This window comes from Podarcis erhardii, assembly GCF_964252035.2.
Source record: "Podarcis erhardii genome assembly, chromosome: 6".
Lineage (NCBI taxonomy): Eukaryota > Metazoa > Chordata > Lepidosauria > Squamata > Lacertidae > Podarcis > Podarcis erhardii.
Genome location: NC_138510.1, coordinates 100057886 through 100081060, shown reverse-complemented (window position 1 = coordinate 100081060; position 23175 = coordinate 100057886). Strand labels below are relative to the sequence as shown.

The window sequence follows — 23175 nt, the reverse complement described above, 5'->3', positions numbered from 1 at the left end:
ATGGTCCCATTCAGGAAAGGTCCCTTCTAAATTAAAGTCTTCCTGTATAATGCCTTCAGTCAATTTTATTGCTTCCTCTGGATCCCAGCTGAGGGTGTGTGTGATGGGTGTGATATCTAGACACCAACAGAGCACTTTGGGGTTGAGTGCCATCTGTGGCAGATCTCTCCCTGAGGAGAGGGTGAGGATGCCTTTCCTCTTACCATGACTTTTTGGCACCAGGGACAGGCATTTTTCCAGTTGCTCCCGCAGGTGATCATTGGCAGAGATGGACTCTTCTAGGCGCTGGCGGAGAATCTGGATCTCAGAAAGGTGTTCCTCCAGCAGACCACCAGCTGTGCTCAAGCAGCAAGGAAGGGCACAGATGCAAGAGAGATGAGAGCCAAGGTAGGATGTGCCAAAAGTAATTCTGAAGCTCTGGGAATTTCCTGGCATAGGAAGGAGACCTGACCTGTGCAAGCTACTATCATCCTCAAATTTATAACCTGGCATGAAAAGGTGGAACCACACATCCTGTTCTACAAGAGCAATATTAAGGCAAAGGTAAAAGGTAAATGACCCCTGGATGGTTAAGTCCAGGCAAAGGTGACTATGGGGTGCAGCGCTCATCTCGCTTTCAGGCCAAGGGAGCCAGTGTTTGTCCACAGACAGCTTTCTGGGTCATGTGGCCAGCATGACTAAACCGCTTCCATCACAACGGGACACCATGACAGAAGCCAGCGAGTGCAAAGAAATGCTGTTTACCTTCCTGCCGCAGCAGTACCTATTTATCTACTTGCACTGGCATGCTTTTGAATTGCTAGGTTGGCAGGAGCTGGGACAGAGCAACAGGAGCTCACCCCGTCATGGGGATTTGAACCGCTGACCTTCTGATTTGCAAGCCCACAGCGCCACCTGCGTAATACCAGTAATAGTAAGAGATGCTGGTGAATCTCACCAGACCTAGGCCCGGAAATGCCCATTGATCCAGAGCAGGATGTCACTCATGATCCAAGGAATACTCAGTGGTTTCTTACACTGGAACCATGCAATCAAAGAAGGCTGGTAAGGATGGTTCTCATGACTCATGCAATGAAGAGGACAGGACCGCAGGGTTTACCTGAGAGCTTATGGCTAGAAAGTGTTGCTAAAGAACATGATGGCAGGATTCCAGAGACACATCTCTCCTGTGGCTCTCTGAAGTTCAGGTGCATACAACAGGGGGGGTTGCTCTCCCCCCCCCACCCTTCAGATTTCCTGTTCCATTCAGCAGAGTTTTGCATGGGAAGCAACTGGTCCACACGAGGGCAGGCCTGGAGGCAGGGCTTGGAAGAGACAGCAGGGAAGCCCGTGGAAAGGCAGCCAGCCGGTGACCCTGACTTCACAGGAGGTAGAGCTGGCAGCTGCACACCTAGGCAGAGGGGACAGCAGAAAGTCAGAAAGAGGAGGGCAGGGCACCATGCTCATGTTTATGTGACACTGCAAGCTTTCCATGGGAGTGGGGACTGCTGCAGCTGTCTACTCCATCAGCCAACTTCCCCACTTTCTCCCCACAGCACGTGTCCAGGTATTTAGGATCTGAAAACCAGAACACAACTCTATATTGGGTGCAATTCTAGAGAGAAAAATTAGGCACCTGCTTCTTACTGGTGGAAGATTTGTTAGTATTCAGGAAAAATCCTGCTGTCTATGAAACCAGTCTGGGTTTTCTAGGCTACGACAGTGTTTAAGGGCAAAGAAAAGCAGATGCAATGCAGAGTGAAATAAAACAACATGACAGCTAGTAAGTGCAATAAATAAGAACAACACATTGTTTCTTGATATGGTCCGCAAGTCCTTTCAGCTGTCAAGTTGCCAACAATAAGAAAGACTCAGAAAGCAAGGCAACTCCAACCACACTAGCTGTAACATGGGAGATCTGTAATCAGAATCTCCTGTGGGAGATATAGACACACACAGAGAGAGATAGAAAGGGAGGGAGCTATGGGTGCTCAACTCACACTGGGGATCAGGGAAGGGGGCTGACCCCTTTCTCCTCAATGTTCTCCTGATTAAAATCCTTCCAGAAGCTGGGGAGGGATGGGGAGAAATTGTTCTAATTTGGAATATGGTGCGGGGGGTGGGGTGGGGAGGATTACCTGTTAAAATTCCCGGTCTGATCTGGATCCTCTGAGATTAAAGATTAATTTAAAATACACACAGAGGGAGAAGATCCTAATTGGGGATCTATTGTGTGATGATGTGGCATCTCTGTTCCTCACTGTGGCCCAGAAATAAAGGTTGGCTGAGGGAAGCAAAGATGTTGAAGGATGACTGTATTTGGTTCTCATATTGTTTGAGAAGTGTGAATTCAGTGGCTTCGCCTTTGAATGCAAACTGAATCTAATGTCCCCCTCAACCCTGCTCTCGGCAGTGAGCACAGTCCGTCCTACCGTGTCAGTGTCCATTGCCTTTCTGGAACCCTCAAGATACCAGCCCCGAATGAACATACAAAAGTTGGTCTGCAATGGCCTCTGCTATCCTAGGAGGTGGTTAGTTTCCCTGCTCTAAGAGGTGAAAGCAGGCCATGCAAAGATGGTTGTTCAGCAAGCCATGCAAGCCATGTGGGAGGTTGGCGAGAGAGCCAAGCGCTCACTTTCTCCCAGCTGATTCTGCAGCATCTGCAGTTCCTGCTGTGCCTCAGCCAGGGAGAAAACTGGCGCCCTGCAGCAGCCAAGGAGTGGAGCCGGGGCTGGAGGAGAAGGCCCCAAAGGCAGGAAGGAGCAGGGCCTGGAGGCAAATGAAACCAAACCAGCTGGCTTGGACAAAGAGTCTGGATGGAACCCTAGGCACAGAATAAGAGAGAGAGAGAGAGAGAGAGAGAGAGAGAGAGAAGGTTAAGAGGGTGAGGTGACAGACAAACATATGAACCAAGTCGGCTCTTCTCCAAAGATGCTGGCTGCAGCTTGGAGGACACTATATCGCCTCTTCAGTGAGTGCTCAAGAAGTCTGCTCAGCGAGAATGACTGATTCCACGAAAGAGCATCTCCCGCCCCCAGCTATGTGGATAGTTTAGAACTTTCCCTAAAATGATCTGTCCATAAATGGGATGAGGCAGAGTAGTTTTTGTGCACAGGATGGACATACGCTGATCTATCCATCCCCACTTGACCTTGTGGCTTTGGTGGCTAAGGGTCCTTCTTACCAGCTCCATCTGCTTGGTCAGCTGTGGGCTTTCCAGAAGAGACACAGCATGATTGTGATTATTTATGCTCTGATAACCTCTGGGTCAGGGACGCAGGTGGTGCTGTGGTCTAAACCACTGATTGCCAATTGGAAGGTCGGCAGTTCGAATCCCTGCAACGGGGTGAGCTCTTGTTGCTTGGTCCCAGCTCCTGCCAACCTAGCAGTTTGAAAGCACGAAGTGCAAGTAGATAAATAGGTACCGCTCCAGCGGGAAGGTAAATGGCATTTCTGTGTGCTGCTCTGGTTTCGCTAGAAGTGGCTTACTCATGCTGGCCACATGACCCAGAAAAACTGTCTGCGGACAAACGTTGGCTCCCTTGGCCAGTCAAGCGAGATGAGCGCCACAACCCCAGAGTCATTTGTGACTGGACTTAACTGTCAGGGGTCCTTTACCTTTACCCTCTGTATGTTATGTGTTATGCATGGGGCTGCCCTTGAAGACAGTTTTAAAATGGCAACTAGCGCAGAATTCTGCTATTAGGATTCTGAGCGGTTTTCCTAGATGCAGCCATATTGTGCCTGTTCTGAAGTCATGACGTTGGCTCTCTGCTGGTTTCCAGGAAATTTTGACTGGGCCTACACCCCCAATGAAACACCTTTATAAAATAATATTTGTTGGGAAGAAAAATAAACATTTACAAAGATGTGGTGAAACTGGAAATATTCTCCCTCCTCACCAAAGGGCTGATTCAGAAAAAAGGTGCAGGATGGCAGGCAGCCCAGCTGAGGGAAAGCTGTTGTTGATGATGTCAAGGGTTAAGTTCTAAAAATAAGCAGTATAGGAATTCAAGCCATCTGGAAATCATTCTCTTCCATGGGAGTTTCCCCCACAAGTTGAAGATGCAGGGAAAAGGTTGTGGCTACATTTTGTCTTCAATATCTAAAGGCAGTGAGGCTTGAGCTGGAAACGCCTGGGTCATAAGCAGCCCCAAGGGGAGGAGGTGAATGAGATGCTTTAGCCCCTTGACAATTAAGATCCCTGAATATTCTTTACTGTATCCTCCTTTGCTCCTAACATGTCTATGTTGCATGCTGATCTTCATAACATCAATTACGTTATAACTAAAGGTCCACACATGCCGACAATTTGCCCACCATTCCACTCTGCATAATGTGGTCCACCATACCTCTGCAAGGCTGCTGGGTGGCTTGCGAAGGAGATAGAAGAAGGTTCCTTGCAATGGGCTCCGCTGGAGCAGCAGGAGATGTGGCTGCAGCAGGTGGGGGAGATGGTTGCACAGAAGATTTGCTGGAATAACAGTCTAAAAGAAGCCACAAAGAGAGGATGGGAAATGCTTTTGCATGTGGAGAGTATCATGGCTAAACTCTGGGGGCAAAGGAGCCTTGATCATATGACAATGGACGAGACAAGAGTGAGAGGAAATGTGGACAGTGATAGTCATTTGTTTGTTTGTTGGCTAAATTTATACCCTACACATTAAGAAAACATGGTGCTCTCAAAGTGGCTCATATTAAGTGAGAAGATACAAAATAAAAGCAGTCGTACAACCATTGCATTAAAAGTATAGAAAGCATCTGAATTGCAGGTATGATCTACCTCCCACCTTCAGAAATGGTATTCAAATGCAACCAAGGCATGTTCCCATATACACAGCAATGGTGCAGACCTCCCAAGCCCTTGGGTGCCCCGTGAGGACAGGTAGTTTGGTGATCTGAGCCTTCTTCTAACCTTACACCAGCTGAATAACTGGCGGAGGAGTGGATACACACATTCAGAATATCTCACTTGCAAATTTAAATTGCTTTTAGACTCGTGCGGTGTGTGTGTGTCTCTTTGGTTTTGTGAATTCCTTGGGAACTTGGAAATGTCTGAACAAAACAACGTTCACCAGACTTAGCATTATGTAACATGGATTGTCTGTGGTTCAACCTAAATCTTGTGCCTTGTTCTGAATATGTTTTCTCTTCTCCTATTACTAACAGGAGGCATGTATTCAGTCCTTTTCTACAATACTCTCCATCCTGCACCCCACCATACCTGTAATTCGGGTGTTATTCCTTTATAAAAGCAAGCAATCCCATTGTGTGGATATCTACTTGTTCACCTCTCACAAGCCCTTCATTCCAAACGGTTTGGCAACCTTTTGCAATCTCTGACACATGAACCCCACTGTGGGTTTAGTTTTGACTTTCCATGCATAGTTTTTAGCAAGACTGTACATATATCTGTGCATGGAAGCCCCCTAGGAGCAGCTCCCACCCTGTGGAGAAAGTCTGCAATGGAGCTTTTCCAAGTGTGAGCAAGAGCCTTAGAGAGGCTGTCTTGGAAGAGAAGGGACTACTGGACAGGCCTGGTCTGTTCTGTTCTCTTCCCCTTGCACCTTCGTGTAGAACTGGAGCAACTAGGATCCAGTCTCCGTTCCAGGTTCCCTGCTGCGTTGTCCTTGGAGGTCTCTGCGCCTGGCACAATTTATGCTACTCAGCAGTCCTGGAGGGAGAGCATTCCTCTGGCAGGTCTTTCAGACTATACCTTTGTTTCGGAGGCTGTGGGGCTGGTTTTCACTAGGGTCCTCCTGGCAGAAAACACGCTCGCTGCCCTCATCCATGTCAGAGCAGCTGTCCAGGCCGTCTGAGAGAAAGGAAGTGCTGCTGCCAGAACGGGGCGATTCAGAGATGGTGCGGCTGCTGGAAGGGGTCACTGAGCGCAGGTGGAGCTTCGCCTGGAGGCTCTGGATGGTTTGCCCCTTCTCCTGGAGCTCCTTGCTCAGTCTGGAGAGGGACAAAGTATTTCCACAGAGAGACTTCCCACCTCCCCAAAGAAGACACATCACTGGGGGGGGGGGGGCAGGGCTCTCTGCCCTTTTAGTGGCTGTGCAGAACAAGGAATCTGAGCAGGTGAAATTGTTTCACACAAATGTTAAAGGTGTCTTCTTGTCACCTTAACATCATGCCGATCTCTTTCTTGTCCTCTGTGCCAACCAGCAAACTCACAAAGTCTACTTGTGGCACAAATTCTCCCTTGGAGATAACTTATTACAGGACAGGACTTGCGTTGGCTACAAAGGATCCCACACTGCTAAGGGCCACCGGTTGTTGTATGAGGTGTCCCAGCCCTGAGCTAGAGGACCAGGCATCCCACTTCTAACAGCATATTGTTATGGAAATACTGGGGTTCAATACTGGGGTTCAGCCTGGAGTCTCCAGAGGCTAGTAAAGCAGGATGTCTTTATTAAAAGCATTGTAATGTGGCATGACCCAAGCGAGGGAGTGACACACACTTTTCAAGTAAAAAGGAAGCAGAGGGGTAGTTATGCCCATAGGGAGGACAGAAACTGGATACAGAAGTCCATTGACTAAGTGAAGAGCTGTATCACTCTGCCAAGTGGCAAAAATTTACCATACATAAGATGTGCAGTAAAACGGATGCGTAGACGTACCAAATTTGGAGTAAGTAATGTCAAAATAAGCCTGCAGCTAGGAATCTACTACAGTTACCTCAGAGTAAGCAGTTCATGACTAGATTTGTCCTCCATTTTTAGGTCATTCCCTGAAACAGAATTCAGATGAACAGGGTTAGTCCATGATTTTGCAGTCCCCCTACTTTTTCTCCCTCTCCCTCTCTCTAATAGGGGACAAAACAGGAAGTCATGAGGAAAATGTGGGTTCCATACTGAGAAAAACTGATGTCACGCCAAAGTCTCCAACAAGACCCTGCCCTTAAAAAAAAAAAAAGCTTCTTAAAAACCTTGCCTATATGGTTTTCAGACTTTTTCACAGACAATGTTAGGAAAGCCTAATTGTAAAATCTGTCTCAGTCAAAGATTCAATAAAGCATGAACACACTGTCTCTGGGCCTTAGCACTCAAGCTGTATGGTGGGAATAACTGCTTGTTGGAGAGAAGCAAAAACATTTCCTTCTCTTGAGCTTGTAGCTAATGAACATATTACTTTAAACCACATGAGGGAACTGTTTGTCTAGTGATCAAGCCAACACTCATGGGTCTAAGTTAACTCCACCTGCAAAAGCTGAACCACTTTAGTCTGTTCTCTCTCCCAACTTGTTGAGACAAAACGTCTGCTATGTTCTCTTTCTCCACTTGTCCTGTAAATAGTTTCTGCATGAATAAAGCCTTTGAACTCCAGAAACTGTAAGTGAACATTTCACTCTAACTCACTCAAGTTGCAAATGCTCCCAGTCAAAGGAATGCCCACAGCAGATAGTTAAGTAGTGTTACAGAAGTTGGGCACTACTCCCACTCTCTGCTGAGTGGTTGCAAGATTCCCAGGAGTTCCAGGTGCTCACCCAGGGTTTGTGTTCCTTTGGAGGATTGAAGACACAGCGGAGACTGTCATAGCTTGGTCAGTTTAAGAGGGACTTGTTCCCCACAGCAGAGCAGCACTGGAGTTCAAGGCATGTCTTCCAGCCAGCTCTGCATCCAGCCTCCCAAAGATGGATCTCTGTCTATTCTCCCCTTCTTCTCGGACTTCTTCTCAGTACACCCTGCTCTTTTCATGACATCTCAAACACCCCCCATCCCCATGGCAACCTCCGTCTGCCCAGGCCAAGGTGGGCCTTCAAGCCCTTTTGTCATGTTAACGCCTCTATCCCAGGTGAGGCCTTGGCTTGGAAGGAAGCTGAGCTTGTACTTCCCCACTGGCAGGGATTTTTTTGCAGCTGGAACTTGCCGGAACTCAGTTCCAGCAGCTCTCAGGCGGGTGCCAGGGTCCCTATCTGCACCCCTACAAGCCCTCAAACTCAAAGTCTGTGAGAGCTGATGAAACTTACTTCTGTTCAGTTTGCTGGCCAGCCGCTCTGCCCACTGACTCCCTTGTGCCAGCTGTTCACGGAAGCTTTGGCCCAAGAAGTAATCAAAGTCGGTGCCTCTCAGGAGCTCCTCAAAGGACTTGATGGTGTCCTGGAAGTGTTGCTTCAGCAGGTGACACACCCCTCGTCCCTCCCGAATCACCTGGCGCAAATGGGAGAGCTCCCGAGCCTGAGCCTGGACCAACGAATTGTATTTCCTGCAGGAGAAGAGAGGACCGTGAGAGGCAAGGCTCCCCCCACACCAAGTGATGGAGGAACACTCAGCCCCCAGTGAGAAAGAAAAGCACCGGACTTTCAGGGGATGCTGTGGGGAAAAAGACACCTTGGAACGGATCCACAACTCTTGCTTGACTTTGCCAAATTAATTTCACAAGGTCAATGCTCTCCTCAGGGAGGTTATACACCTTTAGGTGCCAGGTGAGAACGCTCCTCTCCAACCAGGCCTTGGGCTGATTAACATCCGACACCCGTTTCCATGTCTTGTGGGAGGGGAAGAAGGCCTTAACGTTTTATGGGTTTTTTTGTTCCTGTTTATATTATGTATTTTGTGCTTTTATCTTGTAATTTTATCTTGTGAATGGCCCTGGGATCTGCAAATGAAGTGGTGTATAAAAATTTGAATAATGTTGGTGATAATAATAATAATAGTACTAGTAATTATAATAATAAAATGTTGTTTGAATATTCTGCCATGCGGAAACGGCTCGTATATTGAATATACCAGAGGATATCCAGAAGACCAAGTGTATCTACAGAGCCTTTGAATGGGCTCCACCCCCTGGCAAAGGAGGAGCAAGAAGGCACTGGAGGGGCTTCCTTGGGACGGTCCGTCTCTCCCAGGCCCAGCAGATCAGTCCCCCCTGCCCCCTGGAACTCTGCCTCAGTCCTACCCCATCGATGCTGCAGGCTTCAGCTCCTCGGCCAGCAGCCACTTGGGCTTGCTCTCTCCCAGATGAGCCTCCAGCAGGGACACCCTCTGGATGAGCCTGGCCAGGTCTCGGCGGGGCTGGAGGCTGGCGGGGCAGAAGGAGCCCAGGCTGTCTGAGTACCAGCCTTCATCTTCTTCCGTCATGCTGTGCGAGGGGGAGCTGCCCAGGGCATAGCCTGGTTTCTGCTGGAGTGGGCGCTCGCCCCCATAGTCACTCGTGGCAGATATGGAGCGCACACGACTCTGCAGGTTCTGGATGACTCTGTGCGAGCTCTGCAGCTGTAGCTGGAGGTCCCACACTTGCTGGCGGAGAATGGCAGCATCGTCACATGGGCTGGGAGGGGAGCCCAGCATGTTCTTCCTAGGCTTCAACTCCTCATGGAACATATCATGTTCTTCACATTCTGGGGAAACAACTGAAAGGTGAGATATTAGGGCGGGGGGAGGGGACAACCAATATTGCCCTGCCAGGGGGTGCAAGTTGGCCCACAAGGCCATTTCCCCCAAGCCACGCCTACCAGCTGACATAATTGGGATTTTAAGATTTTGTTCCAACAGACTTTGAGATTGGTTCATTAAGAAACCAGGAAATGAGCCCCTGACAAAGGTATTTGGGGCTGCAAATCCCTTTTCTTGGCAGCTTCAAAATATATTTCTCTCTTTTTTTGTATGGCATGATACGTGTTACATCAGCTGATGGGGTTCAGTCCTGCTGGTGAAGCAGACCCCCTTCTTGCACCCCTAGGAGCTCACCTATCAGTCACCTGACATTATAATAATGTCAGATGATTCACAAGTAGTCAAGATTAGTGCACAGGGTGGGGGGAGATGAGGATCTGGTCCACCAGTCCGAAAAGGGTTTCCACCTGTGCATTAGGGTCCTTTCCACCCAACATTCACTCAGTATGGAGTTGCTGCAAATCCCCACTTCCTGGCAGCTGTTCCTGGACCACACTGTGGATTGAGAGCTCATGGGCTGCATTTACAATTTTTTAGATGTATGGCTAAAAATAACACAATGAACATATGAAATAGTCCCTAGACCAGTGGTTTTCAACCAGTTTGCTATGGCACCCTGGCCTCTGTCCCTCTTTCCTTCCCTCCCTCCTCTGAGGCTCTCTTGCGTCTCTGCCCCCCCAAAGGCTGGCACAGCTGTTTGTGGCAGCAGCCCTGGTTGTAAGCTCCATAGGTGAATGGTGCCTCTGGGGCTGGCCAGGGGGTGCTGGTTGCCAGGAACTGAGGCAGCACTGGAGTAAGCCAGCAAGGGGGTGAGGGAGCCCAGCCAGCCGGTCCACTAACCCTTGCTGTTGGAAATGGGCAGACAAGTGGGAGGCTGGGCAGGCAGGTGGGCAGGGGCTGCCCTGGCCTTCCTGGTGCTTGCTGTGTGCAAGGCTTGCCTGGGAGGTGAGTGCCTGGTGCCGAAGGGGAGCCTTTCCACCATGCAGGCCCAGCAGCGACTGCTGCTGCCTCTGCTGCCTCCCAAGGGGAGCAAGGGGCCACCGTCTTCTCAGGCAGTGTGAGGAAGCACCTCTCTTTTTGGCAGGGGGGCAGCTCAGAGACCGGGGCGGTGGCAGAGGCTGCTCAGAGAACACCCAAGGAGAGGGGAGAGGGGAGGAGGCTGGGGAAACCCTCCATGAGAGAAGGTGTTCAAAAAAGGGTGAGAGGCTGCCAGCTCAGCAGACAAGGGGGGACATAACTGGGCTCCTGAGCCCCACGGGGGTGCTGCAGAAAGAATGTAATTGCTCAAGGGAGCCGGGGACTCAGAAAGGTTGAAAACCTCTGCCCTAGATATATCCCACTTTCAGAATTACTCTGGCATTGGGAGGCCTTTGCTTTAGCCCCCCCCCCTCGGTCACTTGTGGGGCAAGAGCTCAGCTGGAACTCCAAAAAGGCCTTGGGGGCAGCAACAGCCAGCCGGGGGGGGGGGGGCTTCCATGTTACCAGGACTGGTTGCCTCTTCTCGGTCAGCCTCGTTTTCACTTTTCCCGCAGGTCTCATAGCCCAGGTCCTGGAGATCCACTTGTATCTGCTTGGTGTCCTGCTGCACTGTGGGTTCACCTGTTACAAAGAAAGCCAAAAATACTAGAGAGCCTTGGGCACCTCTGCAAATTCCAGGACACAACCTCTCTGCCCCCCCCCCTTATGGGAACATAATCCCGAGGGAAAGACTGAGGAAGAGAACCGCAGTTGCAGAGCCCCCACGAAACAGGGAGTCCCTTTCTTCCCTGCAGCCTTTGCACGCCATCCACAACACTTTCCTGTAGCATTTTTGGATTATTATCAATAATGGTGTGATTCTGGGTTAAATGGCTGCTTCCCTTGAGAGGAAGCACTGTGCTCCCATGACCAAAATCTCCACTTCCAAAAAGGAAGATAACTCAGCCACTGAAGCCTCCATACAAGCTGAAATTAACTGAAGTGAACTGTTGATTGTTCAAGCTAAAATATATTTATTGTGTAAGAATGACGTAATTTTGCTTTAAAAACCAATGGAACCAAGACCCAAAATGGGGGGAATTGGAGTTGCTTACATTTCCTTCCTTTTTAATGCTGGCATGCCCATTCCTCCCCCCGCCCCTGTAAGGCTACTTCATGCTCAATGGGGAATCCTTCTTTGGGCATTTCGGCTCTTCCTCCACATTTTGTGTTGTATCAGGACAGGAAATAAGACAGCAAAAGGTCACAATGAACTCTCTGCAGACAATCAACCAGCATCTTTTTCTGTTCCTTAGGATTTAAGTGTCCCTCATCCGTGTCCACACATCTGGTGCAACCGTACTCACTGAGCAGGGCCCGGTACTGCTCCAGCTGTGCCACCTGAGCCAGGACAGTGGCCTCTGAAACCAGGAGTTTGCCCCGCAGCCTGTGACATTGTTTTTTGCACTGAGGCAGCTCTGAGGGGAGAAGATGGACTGGCTGCCTGAGCTGCTGCCAGGAGTTGCTTCCCAGTCTGACTTCCCACACCTTTGGAGAAGAAATGAGGGGTTGTATCAGTAAACAGCAGAAAAGACAAGTGAGTCTTCAGGGCAGACTTTAAACTGACCCATGAAATATCCCTCGTAGGTTACGCTGCCCACACCCAGTCTTTTATTCTACCTTGATCTGCACTTGACTTGCACCAACCTGGTGAGACACATTTCGCAAAAGGACTACATGTATTACCCACTTAAACAGATGCTAAAGCTTACTACAAAGCGCATTAAGTTAGTACTGCAAATAACAGTTTGGAACAGTAAATCCTGCCGTTGCCCAGCATCATTATGGAAGTTAATATCCTTTTAAAATCTGTTCTGCGCAGGAGACCAGAGAGCCATTGAACAGGAAGAACTCTTGAGTAGAAATGGCAGCTGCTGCTAGCCTAGGCAAATCTTCCCCAGCTCTGAGGTAATCCAGAGTTACCTGAGTCTCTTTTAGGCTGGTGTCCACACTCTGGGGACGTGGGCAGTGCCGCTGTGGGGCACTGTCATGGGGAGCCCCCTTGAGGCTGCCTTGCAAGGCCACTTGCAGCTGCTCGGACTCCTGGGTCACACCAGCAGTGACCTGCTGCTGGAAGATGCTTCCACCTGCTTGGCTGCTCAGAGTCAGCTGTTCTTTCAGGAGGCCAATCACCATCTCCGAAGAGTGCAGCTTCTCCTGCAGCTTCCTGACTTCCAACTTCAGGTCCTCTTGCTCTTCCTTTTCATCCTCATTCTCCCAACCCTCGGATAACATTGCTTCTCCAACTTGCTCCTTGAGCTCTGCATTTTCGAGACACAGACTCAGCAGGGCCTTCCTGTAGAGACATAGGAATCAGTACCCAGAGATTAAGCACTACTGGTAACTGGCAAGTCTGGGGCAGCCAACGTGGTATCCCTCCAGGTGTTGTTGGTCCACTGTTGTTCTACATCAGTCCCACACAGCATGGTCTGTGGCTGGGGGTTGCAGGAGATGTGGCCCAGCAACACCTGCAGAGCACTACCTGGCCAACCCAGATTATCCCGCTTGCACCAGGCATTGCTCCTGGACTAGCCGGGTGTTGAACCTTTCCTCCCAGCACTGGCCCAGGAAGTGTTTGAGACTCCACCAGCATTAGGATCATTCCCTTTGTTTAGCATATTCAAGAGGGGGGGGGGGGAAGGTGGTTGGAAAACAACATTTTAAAAGCAGAGGAAGCGTTTGTCATCCTCACTGCTTACGCCTCAGGCTAAAAGAATGAAGAGTCTTTCTCACGGCCTGCGTAAAGGAGTTTTGACCTCAGAGGACCTCAGGGTACGAGGCATACGTCCTTGCACAGTTTTGCACTAGAAGCATGTCTTGGGAGCTGGCTGGAAGGCCTCTGCGCGTTCTGCTAGAGATCCAACCTGCAACTACAAGCTCTTCCTCTGGCCCATCACTAGCCATTGTGCAACTGGGACCTGCCAAAAGGCCTATTCCTAACCCGCAACCTGGAACATGCTCCAAACATCTATATTTGAACCTTATCAGACATTTAACTTCTGTGGTTCTTGCCCCAAAGAAAATCATCACAAGGGTTCAGGACTTCTCATTTGCCTGGACACCTTTTATTTTGATTTCAGTTTCACTGGCTCATATCACAAACGCAAGGAAAGAGGAGGACTATCAGTCTTCATTGTAAGAGCATACACCAACTTTTAGAAGGCCTCTGAAGGCAGCCCTTTATCGGGCAGTTTTTAATGTTTGATGTTTTATTATGTTTTTACATATCCTGAAAGCCGCCCAGAGCGGCTGGGGAAACCCAGCCAGATGGGTGGGGTATAAATAATAAAATTATTATTATTAAAAAAGAACTACACTTCTCTCCATATGAACTGACTCAGACCCCGCAATTGCCCTCTGAGGCCATTCTTTGTGTGCTCTCTGCATGGGTGATTGAAGGGCAGCAACACAAAAATAGGCCTTTTCTGTGGTGGCTCCCCATTTGTGGGATGCTCTCCCTAGGGAGTTTCTCCTGGCACCTTCATTACATATCTTTAGGAGCCAGGAGAAAACATTCTTCTTCTTCCAGGTGTTTGACTAATTAAACAATGTATGGCCTTTTAAACTGTGGAAAGGGGTTATTGTTTGTTACTATGTTATGTATTTTTGTGTTTTTATACAGTGGTACCTCAGCTTACATACGCTTCAGGTTACATACGCTTCAGGTTACATATGCTTCAGGTTACAGACTCCGCTAACCCAGAAATAGTGCTTCAGGTTAAGAACTTTGCTTCAGGATGAGAACAGAAATCGGGCTCCGGCGGCATGGCAGCAGCAGGAGGCCCCATTAGCTAAAGTGGTGCTTCAGGTTAAGAACAGTTTCAGGTTAAGTACGGACCTCTGGAACGAATTAAGTACTTAACCTGAGGTACCACTGTCACTACACTGTGATTCTTGGAAGGGCAGTATAGAAATTAAATTTAATTAAAAACAAACAAACAAATACGTTAGAACTGAGGTTGCTGCACTCCAGGAGGACATTTCCGGGAGCCACCCTAGCCTACCTGAGCTGAGATATTGAGGAGAACCCAGCTTCTTCAATCTGCCCCTTGAGATGCTGCAACTCCCCTTCCAGCTTCTTCTTCTGCTCTCGAAGCTGCTGAGTCTCGGATTTTGCAGAAAGCAGCTCGGCCTGCAGGCTCTTTTCTCTCTCCAGAGAGGGAGCGGGGAAACTGCTTTGGCCCACGAAGGTGCCATCAGCTCCTTCCTTGGCGTGCTAAAACATGTAATTGAAACAAGAGGAGATCATAGAATCATAGAGTTGGAAGAGACCACAAGGGCCATCGAGTCCAACTCCCTGCCAAGCAGGAAACACCATCAGAGCACTCCTGACATATGGTTGTCAAGCCTCTGCTTAAAGACCTCCAAAGAAGGAGACTCCACCACACTCCTTGGCAGCAAATTCCACTGTCGAACAGCTCTTACTGTCAGGAAGTTCTTCCTAATGTTTAGGTGGAATCTTCTTTCTAGTAGTTTGGAACCATTGCTCCGTGTCCGCTTCTCTGGAGCAGCAGAACAACCTTTCTCCCTCCTCTATGTGACATCCTTTTATATATTTGAACATGGCTATCATATCACCCCTTAACCTCCTCTTCTCCAGGCTAAACATGCCCAGCTCCCTTAGCCGTTCCTCATAAGGCATTGTTTCCAGGCCTTTGACCATTTTGGTTGCCCTCCTCTGGACACATTCCAATTTGTCAGTGTCCTTCTTGAACTGTGGTGCCCAGAACTGGACACAGTACTCCAGGTGAGGTCTGACCAGAGCAGAATACAGTGGCACTATTACTTCCCTTGATCTAGATGCTATACTCCTATTGATGCAGCCCAGAATTGCATTGGCTTTTTTAGCTGCCGCGTCACACTGTTGGCTCATGTCAAGTTTGTGGTCAACCAAGACTCCTAGATTCTTTTCACATGTACTGCTCTCAAGCCAGGTGTCCCCCATCTTGTATTTGTGCCTCTCATTTTTTTTGCCCAAGTGCAATACTTTACATTTCTCCCTGTTAAAATTCATCTTGTTTGTTTTGGCCCGGTTCTCTAACCTGTCAAGGTCGTTTTGAAGTGTGATCCTGTCCTCTGGGGTGTTAGCCACCCCTCCCAGTTTGGTGTCATCTGCAAATTTGATCAGGATGCCCTTGAGTCCATCATCCAAGTCGTTGATAAAGATGTTGAATAAGACCGGGCCCAAGACAGAACCCTGTGGCACCCCACTAGTCACTCTTCTCCAGGATGAAGAGGAACCATTGATGAGCACCCTTTGGGTTCGGTCAGTCAGCCAGTTACAAATCCACTGAGTGGTAGCATAGTCAAGATAACTCCTAAAAGACCAGAACACCCAGTCTATGGAAGATGTGCCAGAGAATGAGTTGCTAAACAAGCAGAAGTGCACAGCTTCAGCAAGGAGAAGACCGATACTGGGACTTCCAACATAATGACAACAATTTGCATGCAGCAGTTCGCACACACCAAAGCCTTGCTTACCGGGGTTATGTGGTTGTGGGTTCTGGCAGGATCTGATGAGAGGGTCTTTCCAGAACCTGGAAGCTGCAGGTGCTTCTCTGACAGGGACAGGGGGCAGGTGGGGCACCCCCCACACCATGAGAGAAGTGAGGAGCAGCAGTGGTGAGAGCTCCTTGAGATCTCTAGACTTCTGCAAGACCTCACCAGAAGTCTCCGCCACTTCTCCTTGCTTCTCTGGTGGTGATTGCAGGGATGGGTGGAATTTGGCTGCCTCACTCAGCCTCCTGGGCAGAGCCTCCTCAAGCCAAGCCAAAGGAACAATGTCTCCACTGTTACACAGGACCACACTGCTCCCAGGAAGAAGCATCTGCCCCTTTGAGCATGATGCTTTGCTCTCTGATTCACCTGTTGGCGAGTGGTTCTCTGTGCCTCTTCTTCAATACTGTCTGTGAACTCTGTGCTGGCATCCTCAGCATCCTCCTCTGCCACTGGACCTGGGAATGACACCACAAAGCAGACCCTTGAGACTTCTCCCTGGCCTGTATAAATTTCCATGCATAACTGCCAGCACAGACTCTGCAGCAACTTGATGCCAGATTGACTGCAGATTCCAACAAGGAAAATACTTCAGTACTTGCAGCTCTTCCATTTACTGCAGGAGCAGCCTTTCCCTATGCAGCAGATACAGATACAGCCAGAAAGTTTGGCTACTGACACAGTGCATGTCCTGCTGCACGTGCCCTCCAGGCCCAAGCAAATGCCCCACAGTGCCTAAGCTTGGATTCCTCCGGTCTGGGTGTGGGTGCTTTGGAATGAATCGGCCTCAAGTAACCACCAAAATATATAAAGGTAAAGCTAAAGGGACCCCTGACCATTAGGTCCAGTCATGACCGACTCTGGGGTTGCGGCGCTCATCTCGCTTTATGGGCCTAGGGAGCCAGCGTACAGCTTCCGGGTCATGTGGCCAGCATGACTAAGCTTCTGGCGAACCAGAGCGGCGCACGGAAACGCCATTTACCCAACCGCCGGAGCGGTACCTACTTATCTAGAAGAAGGTAAAGCCATGCAATGCTAACAGATTAAGAAAGGGGAAAGAGAAACTGAAAAAGATCCAAAGATGTAAGGGAACAACAAGACACAAGAGGCTTATTCATTCATTAACCAGGTGCAATCTGTCTCTACCTAAGTAAAAGTGCTTGTGTGGAAGTGTGCACATTTGCACAGTTCAAGTATTGTGTCCACAAACTTGTTGACTTTTACAAGTGAATAACTGAGTGTACAGCTCAACTATTTGTGTACGCAGGTATACTGATTGTACATTTGTTGAATGCCATGTGAGGTGTTAGGGGAAGAGTAGTACCTCTGGTGGGGGGCACGTCATGCTCCTTCTAGGGTAGTTTGGTCCCCACTCTGCACTCAGCTCTCACCTGTGGCTCCTAGCAGCTGTCAGCAGGTGGCAGCGGCCACAATCCTAGGAATGGCTTAGACTGGCCGGCTAAAGCAGCTGAGGGGAGCCAATGGGTCTCAAATCCTCCATGAGTGAGGGACTTCCCCTACATGTGAAGACAGGCTCTGGTAGATTGAGCAGATATGACCAAAAGTGGGTCCAATGGTCAAGAAGGCAGTTTCTGTAGAGGGAAGTGAGGGCCAGATGGGGCTCACCTGCCTGAGAAGAGAGCCCATCTAGGAGAAGGAAATCTCTGATCCTAAACCTCTGCTGCCTTGCAGGATACCTTTGGGAGAAGAAAAGGCAAAGGAGTAACCCTCCTGCACAAATCCAGAGTGGAGTCCCTAAGGCAGCTGGATGGTGCCTTGTATGCCTCCTCCTGGCAACTCCCGCAGCCAAGCTGGTGCCAAATGTGTTGCTCTGCTTTCCTTTGGGCCACATCAGCAAGGCCAAGATGGTCTTATCTGGGCAGCCCAGGACTCCCAGACACACTTGCCCAGCCTTGTGCCCCAGGGAGGTCACTTTGGTGTTGCTAAAGCAGCAGTTTGTCTTCACTCAAGACAGACAGGTGCCAACATAAGTGTAGTGTGAACACCCCTATGACCAAGAAGAAGAGAATGAGAAGCAGAGAAAGTAGGAAAATTGGGGGAAACAGATTACATTAATTGAGGAGACCCTCCCACCTCCTCAAAACTGGGGTTCTTCAGCCAACACAACAACCTTTTTCTTTTTTGCAAACAGCAGCAATTCAGATTGAATTTAGCTTATCTTATTCTTAAGAGCTGGGTATTTAGTCTTGTGTAAAGCAAGTCTGTACAACTTAGGGTTTGCCCTCAGTGGAGTTTGCTGTGGGTCTGCAGCTTTTTGCATCCCCATTTAGTTTGTGTAGTGCACATGGTATTAGCTTCCGACAATACCAATCTCACTGCTTTCCCCCTATACATTCATGATAATCTGTTAAACGGGGGGAAATTAGGCTCTAAACAGCTTCACTCAGGGCTGCAGACGAACTATTTCTGGTGTGCTTCTGAACTCTGTGTGTGTTCACACACACACACACACACACAGAGAGAGAGAGAGAGAGAGAGAGAGAGAAAATGTGCTTCCAGTGTGTTTCAGCTATAGAGTGTGCATTCAGCCTTGGTGTCCAGAGCAGTTTTCACATCTGTGGTGACACCACCTCCTGGTCAGAAAGCAGATTTATTTTCTGATTTTACCAGAGGGTAGAGCTCCAACCCTTCAGAGCAGACTCTGGCTTATTGGTAGCAACTCAAAAACAAACTTGAGGGGTCTGAGGGCCAAAACTAAAAGACAAAAGTATACATTGTGGCACACAAGTCATTCTTGTTGGGCCCCATTCATTCCTCTCATGCCTGCCTATGAATAAGTTCCAGCAAAACCCAGTTGTCTGCATTAAGCAGCTGGATGGGTGGCCTTGAAGGATCCCTTCCACTCTGATTTTTTAAGAAAAGTGAGCATCCATCTCAGATTGAATGCAGGCTCTTTTTGCCCCTGCAGTGAAGTGCCTCTCAGGGCACTGGCACCTCTTTCTCTGCCTCTCATGGCACTGGCACCTCTTTCTCTGCCTCTCAGGGCACTGGCACCTCTTTCTCTGCCTCTCATGGCACTGGCACCTCTTTCTCTGCCTCTCAGGGCACTGGCACCTCTTTCTCTGCCTCTCAGGGCACTGGCACCTCTTTCTCTGCCTCTCAGGGCACTGGCACCTCTTTCTCTGCCTCTCAGGGCACTGGCACCTCTTTCTCTGCCTCTCAGGGCACTGGCACCTCTTTCTCTGCCTCTCATGGCACTGGCACCTCTTTCTCTGCCTCTCATGGCACTGGCACCTCTTTCTCTGCCTCTCAGGGCACTGGCACCTCTTTCTCTGCCTCTCAGGGCACTGGCACCTCTTTCTCTGCCTCTCAGGGCACTGGCACCTCTTTCTCTGCCTCTCAGAGCACTGGCCCCTCTTTCTCTGCCTCTCATGGCACTGGCCCCTCTTTCTCTGCTATGCTGATATCCTGTTAGAACTTTCTGCAGAGCACCCTGAAAAAAATCCAAGTCAGGCTTAGAATCAGCCTTATCAAATGTATAATATCTCTTCTGCCACACTAGCTCATGATGGCCTTGCATTATAAAAGGAGGATGGACTTGGTAGGAAGACGGGTAGCCTGAACATGCTAACAGTGGCTTACAGAGCTTGGCACTCACCCTACAGGTTGCTAGTTACAACAAATTTGGGTGTAGATATATTATAGAAATTTTGTGATAGGAAATCTGTTCTGAGAAAAGCAGGGTCTCCTTCGCAAAAAGAAGACGTCCCCAAGAGTACCTCGCTGATCTCAAATCAATTGCAACACACATGCCCAAAGAGAAATCAGGCTAAATACATAAAGAAATCCTTCTGGTGAGGTTACTGTAGGAACACCAGTCTTGTATACTAAAGAACATGGGATGTGCTCCCACGCAGACTGTATTCATCTGCTGCACTTTTGAAACCACAGGAGCTCTGTAAGGAAATTATCCTTATGCAATCCTTGATGGCCTCAGAATACTGTATTCAACTATCAAGAAATTGTCTATTGAAAGGTACATTTAGAACAAATGAACAGCAGATTAGTGTCGGAAGCTCAAACTGCTACTTGGCTCCACTACTCAAGTGTTGCCCGAGTCCTGTGACCCTGGAAGCTCCTATCCTTCACCCGCTAGGACAAAAATAGAGGGTGTCAAGATTGCTGCAGCTGCATCTCCCTGGGGGACCCAAAAGCAGTCTATAAAAGAGGAAGACAAGGCAGTGTGTTTACTGACTTAGTTGGTCTCTTACCCTTAAATATGACCACTCTGGCTGCTATGGTAGCAAAAATAATAATTGGGGAGTTGGGGATGCCTCAATAGGTTCAGTGAGGAAACAGTTTGGGTCGATTTCCTTTATTCTGCAGCCCACTTTTGAATTATCATCTTAATGTTCTAGAGCAGGGATCTTAAGATGATAATGTATTTCGGCCCCCACTGCCCAATTGTCATGGATGATGGGAGCTGTAGTCAAATAACATCTAGAGGACCACAACTTCCCTGTTCTAAACTCGAGAGCTTTGGCAAAAGGTCTGTGGAAGAGCTCTGATGGAAGCAGCCTGTCACTCAGAGTGAACAAATGAACAGGGCTTCATTTCTGCCTGGGAAAACCCTTCTCGTCTCAGTGGGATTTTATTGATCCCAAGATAAGAGTAAAATCTCATGTACTGCAAACTATAGTACAGGAAAGAACCTAATGACTTTTCATGTTACTTATATTTAAGGGTTTTCTTTCATAATGAATTTTAATGTTGTCTTGGATATAAATAGTTTTAATTTTTAAAGGAACTTCCAACCCAGGTGTCAGGGAACTGCCATCGGAGAGTCAGGTGGTGGAAGGGCTCACAGAGGCTAAGAGACCCTCGGATGCGGAGGAAGGAACCAGCAGGGGGAGAGGGAGAGTTCCTGCAGAAACACAATCGGAGGGATGGCTCCAAGATGCTTCCAGTGAGAACAGCGCGGAAGGCTCAGGACCTCCGCTGGGGACGCCTACTCCGCGCAGGAAACTGTCACGCCGAGAATCCCGAAGGAGAGTTTCCGTCAAAGAACTCTTATGTTGGTGCAAATTCCGGAAACGCCCACTGACGGATTCTGCCAGCGATTGAGGTAGCCATGCACCCATGGCTCCGCTGACTGGGAGAGTTTAGAAACTGATTGCATGAGTTTAGAGCTCAACCATTTACGCACAAGCAGCCCCCCTTAACCCATAACACCAGGTGATGTTAAGAATGCTGTGCAGACTCTGACTTCTAAGAGAGGCGACACACTCTGAAGGGGAATGATTTAACTCATATTCTGTTTTACAGTTGTGCCGTTTTCTTAGTGGTGTCTGGTTCCATCATACAGTATATGTTTTCTGTATATAAAGCAGTTTACTCTTGGGTTTCATTATTCCCATAGCAGAATGTTTTTTCCTAATCATATTTGTCCCTGCACAACATTTAATTTTATTTACATGGCTGATGCATTTCTCTAAAGTATGGGATTGAAAGGGCTGTTCCAGAAGGTGTGGTAAAGGTCTCAGAAACTTTCCCAACTGATTTCTTGGTTTTGCTCAGCCTGGAGACACATACTTCCCGCATGCCCGTCAAGGCTTAACAGATTTCTCAGATTCAAGCAGATTTCCATTTCCTTTCCCTTATCAAGTGGGACCTGCCACAGGAGGGCTCCTGTCCAGAGTTCCACATTCCATCCAGCCAATCTTTTCTTGGAGACTCCATTGCATTCCCCCTCCTCCCATTTTCCATCCCACTCCCAACCAATAAAAGGTCGGCATTCTGGTCCCACTGAGCTGTTTTTAAACAAACACCCGTTAGGGTTACAGATGCCTTTAGGCCTTCCGCCTCCCCTTGTGTGCATTGATAGCACCATAACTTGTTGTTTAATATTTGGCTGACTCTCGAGCTTTACTTTGCTTCACATGGTTTGGAAAACCTTGTGGGGGATTTGGGCTTGGCCTTCCACTTACCCAATAGGAGCTGCTCCCACCTCCCTGAAGAGTCTTGGCCCCATTCTTTCCACAAGAGCCAGAAGTGTGCCAGTATCTCTTGAAGAGCTATGCACCCTTGACTGGGAGCAGAGGAGCCAACTACTGGGGGCCAAGGTCCCTTTACCCCCCCCCCCAATAAAATATCTGAGGTGGTCAGGGCCTCCCAAAGCTGAGGGGCATTGCCATTCAAATGGTCTTGTGATGATATGGGGCAGGGCTTACCTGACCCCCTCCAATATTTTATTCAAGTTGGCACCCCTGACTGGGAGCAACTAGTGAGCTCGGCAGGATTTTTCTCTGAGCAAACTTTTGTAGGATCAGGCATCACTGCTGTAATTCTCTGAGCATTTACAAGTAAATCCCACTGAAGCCACTGTTTTGTTTCAAGTAAACATGCATGGAATTGTACTGTAGACTATTCTAACAAACTAATAATAATAATAATAGGCCATGAGAAACCCATCAAAAGAATTCTTCTTTATTGCTACTTTATGCATAAATCTGAAATGAGATTGCTGGTATCTTGAGAAGTCTACTGTATCATTAGAAATTTATCAGCAGGAGTACTTTTTTAATGCAATAAAATAGTTATTACCCCCGTTTCCCCAGATTTCTAGACACTGCCCCTCCTGAGCAGAACTGCTTTGTAATGAAGAGGCAGAAGAAAGAAACAATGTGTTACGTATTTATGTTTGTATATATAAATACAAGATGTCTTTGTATATATGATTATATACAGAGGGGGTGCTTCCATGGGGTCCCCCAGGTATGCAGAAGTATCTTGGTTTGTAAATCAGAAAGTAACCCAAAACATCAAAGAATTTTTAGAAACTGCTGAATGGGGGGGGGGGGGAATGCCCCCTTAACAGTTTACAGTAATCTGGAGATGAGGCGTAAGGTCAGGAAGATGCCCAGGAAGAAGAGGGAAAACCTTCCCTTCCTGCACTAGAGCGGACGTTTTGTGAGGGTAGAAATGGAAAGAGGAGAGCCTTGCCCTTCCTTCCTCTCTAGACCCCTCTCCCCATTCCTCTACATAGCAAGAGATTTCTCACGTTCCCATTGGAAGCCAACCCTGAACCTGAGCCATTTATCACTACATAGCACAATGCCAAAAAGCTTCGGAAGTGCTGGAAAATCCCCTTCCCTGGTCCTTTTTTGACATCCCCTCCCTGGCTCCTGCAGCATTATAATGTTCTTATTCCAGAGCGGCTAGAGACCAGAAGAAGAGTTCTCTGCTTAGGAGCTAGAAATACACTGCCCTGTTTCATTATCGGTGCCCATGCACAAAGGAGCAGCGGCTTGATTTCCAAGCAGAC

The 23175-nt window shown here is 48.5% G+C and overlaps 1 protein-coding gene across 1 annotated transcript in view; it reads right to left on the bottom strand.

Annotated features, from left to right (window-relative positions):
- Positions 1-23175, bottom strand: part of PDE4DIP (phosphodiesterase 4D interacting protein) — a 60980-nt gene that overhangs the window by 8821 nt on the left and 28984 nt on the right. The window contains exons 18-30 of the mRNA XM_081867415.1: positions 16260-16348; positions 14399-14610; positions 12318-12690; positions 11702-11882; positions 10860-10976; positions 8881-9322; positions 7952-8187; positions 6661-6712; positions 5696-5934; positions 4332-4466; positions 2615-2803; positions 1100-1390; positions 204-335 (exon numbers count right to left, since the gene is read on the bottom strand). Of these exons, the coding sequence (XP_081723541.1) occupies positions 204-335; positions 1100-1390; positions 2615-2803; positions 4332-4466; positions 5696-5934; positions 6661-6712; positions 7952-8187; positions 8881-9322; positions 10860-10976; positions 11702-11882; positions 12318-12690; positions 14399-14610; positions 16260-16348 (2688 nt within the window). The remainder of the gene's footprint in view (positions 1-203; positions 336-1099; positions 1391-2614; positions 2804-4331; positions 4467-5695; positions 5935-6660; positions 6713-7951; positions 8188-8880; positions 9323-10859; positions 10977-11701; positions 11883-12317; positions 12691-14398; positions 14611-16259; positions 16349-23175) is intronic.